This window comes from Conger conger, chromosome 10 (assembly GCF_963514075.1).
Source record: "Conger conger chromosome 10, fConCon1.1, whole genome shotgun sequence".
Classification (NCBI taxonomy): Eukaryota; Metazoa; Chordata; class Actinopteri; order Anguilliformes; family Congridae; genus Conger; species Conger conger.
Window position 1 is genome coordinate 3602877 of NC_083769.1, and position 8789 is coordinate 3611665.

At 42.5% G+C, this 8789-nt stretch overlaps 1 protein-coding gene across 1 annotated transcript; it reads right to left on the reverse strand.

Annotated features, from left to right (window-relative positions):
* Positions 1 to 769: 769 nt before the first annotated feature.
* Positions 770 to 6491, reverse strand: LOC133139020 (uncharacterized). The gene is made up of 5 exons (XM_061258259.1): positions 6445 to 6491; positions 3640 to 3678; positions 3072 to 3359; positions 2348 to 2461; positions 770 to 1749 (listed from the first exon to the last, which is right to left on the reverse strand). The coding sequence occupies exons 1-5, from the start codon at positions 6476 to 6478 to the stop codon at positions 1421 to 1423; spliced, it is 804 nt and encodes a 267-aa protein (XP_061114243.1). The 5' UTR covers positions 6479 to 6491; the 3' UTR covers positions 770 to 1420.
* Between the last annotated feature and the right edge of the window lie 2298 nt (positions 6492 to 8789).

Below are 8789 nucleotides of genomic sequence, written 5' to 3' on the forward strand. Positions count from 1 at the left end.
ACAAATAAATAAATGGTTGCTTCCATTATCTGTATATTTATCTGTTTGTAATTGTGCTTTGCAAATGTTTGTGGGAAACTATTTGTTTTTGATGATCTATCACATTCAGTGTTGTGCCTAATTGTACATCAGCAAAAGATAGCTAGCAAAACAGAAATTGAGAGAATGATTGAATATAAGCAAAAGTGGTGCAAAAAAAGAGAAAAGTAAAAAGGAGGAACTGGAAAAAGCAGCAAAACGATCAAAGGAATTGATTCTCAATTTCACCATACCAGTGACTACCGCCACAGCCAAACACTCGTTCTCAACACTAAACACTTATCAAGAACTGCTGAAGGAGCAGAATGGGGGGCAGACAGTTTAATGGGTTATCCCACTTCAAATCAAATGAGTGAGCAGCATTTTTGCTTTTTATCATTAAGCCATTGTTAGCTAGAAAGAGTAATGTAATATTGTGATGTAGTCTCTTATCTGTTAGTAACATTACCGCTATGGTAAATTATTGGCGTTTATATAGCACCTTTATCCAAAGCGCTGTACAATTACTGCTTCTCATTCACCCATTTATACACACACTCACACACACACACTCACTCATTCACCCATTCATACACACACTCACACTTACATTTTTGTAAGAGATGGTACAGGCAACCAGATTGTCAGGCAAAATACTGATACTTTGTGGAATCAATTATACCATTGATCCTGGACCATTTGAATTAAAACAGCCCCAAAACACTGATCCACCCCCATATTTCACCATGGATATGACAAACATCTTTTATGCATCTCTGTTTCAATGCCAAACATGCCGATGCTGTATCTAACCAAAATATTCAATGTTGGTTTCATTTGGAGTTATTGGCATATGTCAACATCAAGACAGGCGTTCTCTCTTCCTTCTTGATGTTCAAAACTGTTCATTTTGGTAAGCCTATTGCTTGGGCCTCTTTATTTGTTTTATTTGTTCTTATTATTTCACAGCCTCTTAATGGCTTCCTTGACTTTCACTGACACAACCCTGGCCCTTGACCAATGCCAATAACAGACTCCAGAGGCAATCGAAAGCTTAGAATCATGAACAGCTACTGAAAGCTCTTTCTTACACCTGTAAGGAAGCGAATGAACACATCTCACTAATCAGAAATGCCTGTGAAACAAAATCTACATTCTAACCACAAGTCATTTGATTGATTGCAAAATGAAAATGGTGTAGTACAGTACAGAGCCAAATCCAGAAAAATGTGTCTTTGTCCCAAGGCTCATGAAGCTCACTGTGTATGATGTGGTCATAATAAGCTCATGAAGCTCACTGTGTATGATGTGGTTATAATAATTTAAACCTACAGAAGCACATTAGGCCTACAGAGTGTGCTCTAGTCGCACATTTCAGGCTCCCTGAATTGCGGCTGTTTCTTCACTTGGCTGTGCCACTGAGGCACGCAGAGTTCTCATAGTCCGGCTCACTGTCGCTGTCTCCGGCAGGCGCACTGCACTTCCACACTGTTTCCGTGTTTACGTAATCCTCCTCATCCTCGCTCTCTTCTTCCTCAGGAGTCCCCGTATCGACATAGATTGCTTTATTCCACTCCAATTGTGTGTCTAGGTCTTTGCATCCTTCCCTTAAATCGTGTGTCTCTATGTTGACGTAACTGGCACTGCTGCTGCCCTCTGATGGCTCCATGTAATCAGGTTCTGAATCCAGGTCTTCTCTGTCCACAGGCTGACTCTGGTATGTAAGGACAGCTGTGGTGGAAGAATACATGTTTACATACCAGCAAAACACTTACACTTTTAATCTCAATTCTTTTACTCAGAAACACAACAAAAACATCTGAGCTTCAGTGTTTGTTGGTGCATGCTCTTGGGTTTGAACCAAAAATGAAATTAAAAATGTTAACTATTACCTCCTATTGCACTGATGCTAGTTTAAGGGACCAGTCATTCCCAATAACAAACAGCAATGTCTGGTTAAAATGGAGAATTGTTCAAGAATGGCATCTCTCCTAGGTAAAAGTTCTGCTTATGAACTTCCAGAAATGTGATCCATTGCTCTTGCACAAACAGCCATAACTGGGGAGAGTCGAAGCACAAACCCCTGAAGTGACCGGAGTGTCTGGGAGTGCAAACCCAAGCACGAAAGAGAATTTGTAAACAAACAGCTAGTGACACAGACACAGAACATGAGATAATTAAGCTTTGAAACTTCTCAAAGTTGCCAATATCAACTAAAGATATGGAAAAACGTGAAAACGAAAAGCAGCAGATGGAAGGGGTTTTATGGGAGATTTAGGGGGAGGTTTTTTGTGAGGTGCGCACATCGTTCACAGATGCCTGCACTTACCTGCTTCTGTATGGGCCTTGGACTTACGGGCCAGACAGACACAGAGAAGGATAAGGAGGAGCAGGAACACAGCTCCGCCTGCTAATGCTGCCACAATAAGCACCAACACAGACTCTGCAACCAGAGACATAGCGCCACTGTCACACCGTCCCACCAACCAACTGCACACGAAAACCCAACACAGCCCCACCTGCAGTCAATTATTTTAACATAACATAACACGGCATTACATAACATAATGGTGAGAACAGGCCATTCAGCCCAGCAATGCTCACCTTTTCCTCCCACTAAAGTGTAGCTAATGCTTAGTTTACCAAAAAGATATAGTGTCAAGCATCATATCAAGCCTGGTCTTGAAAATTCCCAGCATTTTCAGAAAGCTATTCCACACAGTGACCACTGTCTGTGTGAAAACATACTACCTAATGTCATTTTATTTTACATTTTGATAAAGGAGGACAGGCTATCCCTTTAGTATTCTTTATTCAGGCAAGGTGACAGCAGAGAGGGTCACAGTTCAGGTTTAAATACAGTGCATCAATTGTTTTGTGGCTGAGAATCAACCCCTAGCCATACAGGGGATTCATATATGGGTTTGAGAGAGCTGCCCTATATGACATAGCTCTCACGCCCACCTCTGGCTTTACACCGACTGTAACTTAAACCTACCTGCAGCTAACTGTGCTTCCAAAACAAAGTGAACACAAAAGTGAAGATCACTCACCAACTTTGACATTAACAATCACCACGTCACTCTTGGAAATGTTGTAGTTGCCACTGGGACCTGTAGTCTGATAGACACAGCTGTACTTCCCAGAGTTGGATGGGCCAGCTTGAAACATGAAGGTGATGGAGTCATTTTGGGAGTGATGGGAGGAGCCATTGATGCTGGAGTCATTGAATTCCAGGACAACAGTCTCTCCTGGATGCTGAATGTGGCATGTAATGTTGAAGTTTTCACCCTGAGTGAGCTCACGCCTCGGCGAGAGTGTGATATTTGGCCCCAGAGGCCCTGCAAAAGACAAGTATTGAAGAATATGAGACTAGAAATAAATATAGCAATATCACTGAACTACAATGAGTCTAAGTACTTTTGCATAGTTAATTACGAAAACACTTTGTTTTCTAAGTTATTATTTATCTCCATCCTGGGCTTCTGGACTGACAGAATGGGCATCAGATGCATCCATTCTCCATCACAGTGGTGGACATGCTTATAGGCTTTCATCCTTTCCTTTCCTTTCCAGACACTAAAACCATATACAACTGATAGAGATAACCTGCAGCCTTACCTCCGACCACAGACTCCATGAAGACCAAAAAGATATGACCTGCAGGGAAATCATAGAACACATCATTTTCAGCACATAAACAGATGATACAAAGATCAAGACTCTTTCTCTCCACTGCCCCTCCCCTTAACCACACCACAAGATGATGGACGGCTAGACAGACTTCTTCAATTTGAGGTCAAATGTCTTCTAAAATTTGGATGATCTCTACACAGTATTTTAAAAAAAGCATCTGTCTTTCAGTACTAGACTTTCGGTTTGGCATAAGCTGCAAACCGAACAATTAACAGTTAATTAGTCTTGCTTTTAACAGGTGTGTAACAGTTTATTTTTTTGTGAGGTACCGAAAACTGAAAAACTGCAAGTTCCCCCTGATGACTTAGGGCCCTATTTTGCGGGCTGGTGTGCTGTCGATTTTGAATTTTCCCAATGATGCAGGTGCCTCTGGTAATTTCAGGACTCGCAGCACATCAAAGGGGGAGGACAGCCACTGCTCGGGGACTGTCAGGCCAGAGCCAGCAGCTGATGGCCATTTTGGGGTAGCATTTTGGGGTAGCATTTTGCACAGGTCCGCCTTTCACTCGCTCACCACCCGCCTGCTCAACCCCAGTCTAAGCCCTGAGTCACAGTCTAAGCCCTGAGTCACAGTCTGAGCCCTGAGTCACACAGTCTAAGCCCTGAGTCACAGTGTAAGCCCTGAGTCACAGTCTAAGCCCTGAGTCACACAGTCTAAGCCCTGAGTCACACAGTCTAAGCCCTGAGTCACAGTGTAAGCCCTGAGTCACAGTGTAAGCCCTGAGTCACAGTCTGAGCCCTGAGTCACACAGTCTGAGCCCTGAGTCACAGTGTAAGCCCTGAGTCACAGTCTAAGCCCTGAGTCACACAGTCTAAGCCCTGAGTCACAGTGTAAGCCCTGAGTCACAGTCTAAGCCCTGAGTCACACAGTCTAAGCCCTGAGTCACAGTCTAAGCCCTGAGTCACACAGTCTAAGCCCTGAGTCACACAGTCTATGCCCTGAGTCACAGTCTAAGCCCTGAGTCATAGTCTATGGCATATATAGTGCCCTACATAACATAATGGGACAAAGACCCATTATGTCTTGATTTGCCTCTGATTTGCCACAATTTTAGTTTTGGAATCATACAATTAACATGTGGATAAAGTGCACATTCTTGGGACACATGGCCACTTTAATGCAGGTATAAGAGAGCTCTCAGCACCTAGTCTTTCCTCTAGTCTATCGATCACCTTTTGAAACTATTATTGCTTATCAACATGAAGACCAATGTTGTGCTAATGAAAGTCAAAGAAGCCATTATGAGGCTGAGAAACAAGAATAACATGGTTAGAGACATCAGCCAAAACTTAGGCTTACCAAAATCAACTGTTTGGAACATAATTAAGAAAAAAGAGCACTGGTGAGCTTACTAATTGCAAAGGGACTGGCTGGCCAAGGGAGACCTCCACAGCTGATGACAGAAGAATTCTGTCCATAATAAAAACTAAATCCCCAAACACCTGTCCGACAGATCAGAAACACTCTTCAGGAGTCGGGTGTGGATTTGTCAATGACAACTGTCTGCAGAAGACTTCATAAACAGAAATAGAGTCAACACAGCAAGATGCAAACCACTAGTTAACCTTTGACTTGTATTAGAACAAGGCATTTTTCCAGTGTCCCAGAGCTGTTTCAATTTGCCCAATAACAGTTTCACTCCCGCTACTTTTTTAGAGTTCATAACCAAAATAACAAAAAATGTGTCGCTGTCCAATGAATTGCGGTGCTCACTGTATGTTATCACCGATTCTGATTCAATGTGGCACAATGTCTTGCTACAGTCCATTTCTGCCATCTTTATGAATAAAATAATAAAATGAAGAAAAAAGGCTACATATAATAAACAACACATAAGAATCTACTGTATGTGTTATGTTGTAAGGGAAACATATGAACATTTTCATATTAACCCAAGAGATAAAGGGAGACTTTGTTTAAAAATAGCTTGTGAGCTGCTTGAGCTTCTCTGTACTACCACAATAACTGTAGCTTCAGACGCTTCAGACGCTTCTACACAGCCAAACCCTCCTGTCACATGAGCTGGTCAGTTAGCCTGCTACACTTCTAAGCCCTCATTTCTTGTCTCATGCGAAAAGAGGAAGTGTCTAAATACAGAAGATCACTCTCCTCCACACTCCCATAACTTGCATTTTATGCCAAAGCAAGGCATCGTCTCTCTCGACTCTGGAGACACCAGTAATATCTAATATTTCTGGGAATTTACTTATTTGACAACCTTGGATAAATTGTGTAAAACATAAATATGTTTGTTTTGTTGTTTTGTTGGTTTTTTCCTCTCTGTAACAAAGCTGTGGTTATGGCATGAACTGTTTTCTTATAACTGACTCCCATTGTTGCATCTATTGGGCTCCAAAGAGATTGAACTCCCACGCACTGTATCTTACAAAACAACCTTTAATGAAATAGCAATAACATTTTGAAAACATTCCTTCCAAAGTATTGGGTAAAAGACTTGTGATTTGCCATTGCTTTTAGCTAATACAGACGAAGGATTCATAAAAGGTTGTTTTGCAAGATACTCTGTGTAAACTTTCTGTTTCTCCTAGCACCTGTTATTCATGTCTGGTATGCTTATTCTCTTTTTGAGAATCTTTTGTAACTAAAAGGCTGGAATGGACAATTAATAAAAAGTTATACAAAGGAAGGGAAAACAACACGAAAAAATAAACTGTAGGAAAAATTAAATGGAAATATAGAACAATAGAAAGTCAGATATCAGCACTTACCACTTAGAAGCAGCAGCATAGAGACACATGACATGATACAGAGTGAAGTGTGTGAGAAAGGAGGAAGTAAATCAATCACACACACATATATATATACACACACACGCAGTCACACACAGTCACACACACACACAAACACACACACACATATGCACTCAGAATGGAACTACAGTTGGGAGTTGGCTTCTCAGAAACTTTCATCAGCTGTATTAATATCCTATTAATACAGTTTTTCTCAATTACATACACAGTAACACTGGAACTTGAGACACAATGACCAAAATCTAAAACTCATGTACCTTATCTTACACCAATTCTGCACAAAGAAAAACACATTTCCTGCTTTTCACTCATTTTGCAGTTGTAAATCACACTTTTTTTTTTTTGCTAAACATTACACACGATTCTCTACATTTGGCACAATCTTTATTGATAAAATATCTTGTGTTCACGTGGAAAACACTACCATTCAGAATGCTAAACTCAAATCACCAATCACACCATTTACTCCTCATATGGGCACACCTGCTGCTTTTCAGCGAGCTTTAGCAATGAAAGGGCCAAAGGAGAGGTCTCCTGTGTTGGAGAATAATGGAGGCCAACTTTGCAGAGAGAGGCAAAGTGAGAGCGGCAATGGGGAAGGAGCGTCATCGGCCAGCGCACCATTGTTGAGGCTCCTGGCCAGCGAGGGGGGAACATCACCATGTGCGCTCACCCAGGCATCCTCCATCACCATGTGTGCTCACCAAGGCATCCTCCATCACCATGTGCGCTCACCAAGGCATCCTCCATCACCATGTGTGCTCACTAAGGCATCCTCCATCACCATGTGTGCACACCCAGGCATCCTCCATCACCATGTGTGCTCACCAAGGCATCCTCCATCACCATGTGCGCTCACCCAGGCATCCTCCATCACCATGTGTGCTCACCCAGGCATCCTCCATCACCATGTGCGCTCACCCAGGCATCCTCCATCACCATGTGTGCTCACCAAGGCATCCTCCATCACCATGTGTGCACACCAAGGCATCCTCCATCACCATGTGCGCACACCCAGGCATCCTCCATCACCATGTGCGCACACCCAGGCATCCTCCATCACCATGTGTGCTCACCAAGGCATCCTCCATCACCATGTGTGCTCACCAAGGCATCCTCCATCACCATGTGTGCTCACCAAGGCATCCTCCATCACCATGTGCGCACACCCAGGCATCCTCCATCACCATGTGTGCACACCCAGGCATCCTCCATCACCATTCAACCCCTGGCCCCTACAATAGTGCCCGTCTCATCACTGTCCTGGACACACTACACGACATCCTCAGTCCAGTCGAGCAGATGGATGGCCCAGAGACATAGGCTCTATGAGCGCATGAGCTACAAGCAATGGAGGGAGTATGAGGTGATATAGCTGCTGAAGCATATCAGGGCTGGATTCGTACAGCTGCTGAAGCATATCAGGGCTGGATTCATACAGCTGCTGAAGCATATCAGGGCTGGATTCATACAGCTGCTGAAGCATATCAGGGCTGGATTCATACAGCGGCTGAAGCATATCAGGGCTGGATTCATACAGCTGCTGAAGCATATCAGGGCTGGATTCGTCATGCCAGGCCATACTTTCCCTGCTGCTTGGCCCAGGAGAACATTGCCTGTGATGTCGATGAGGTCCTGCGGCCAGACAGAAATGAAAATTTTCTTTTTCTTTTTTACAGTATACGCAGAAAGGTTTGTACATATTTTTTACTGTTTTTTTCTGTAGGAAGATTCTGTAGAAACATTTTTCTATTTCTGGGTTTTATATTTGAGTGTGAAAACCTAACAGTTCACAACAGGCTACTGTATGTACAGTTTGCAGTGAAACACTGAAAATGCAAGAGACCTAGATCATCATAGCAGTGTTTTCCACTCATCATAGTGTTTTCCATTGAGCACATCAGTGTTCAATTGGTTCTTAGAAATGTCTGTTCATTTGATGGTTTGTGTGTGTGTCATTTGAAGACAAAATTTCATTTTGAGAAGATATAACTGTGACAGGATAGCCAGCAGTGGAGTCGACAGACGAGGCCAGATAATTTATACAAAGAAGTGTTCTTCTATTTTTTTTACAGTGCAAAAATCAGGAGACGTCAAACATAAGCTAAATAAATAAGAAATAAATAAGAAATAGGCATAATATCCAAAGACCCAAGACAGACATTGGAACGTACCTACTCACTTGGCATTGCTCCCCAAATACAGCCTAAGGCTACCTGTAGCCACTGGGTAACCCCAACTATTCAATACTAAATAACATATTTCTTATGAAATAAATGAATGAAATAAGCAAACCCAAAACA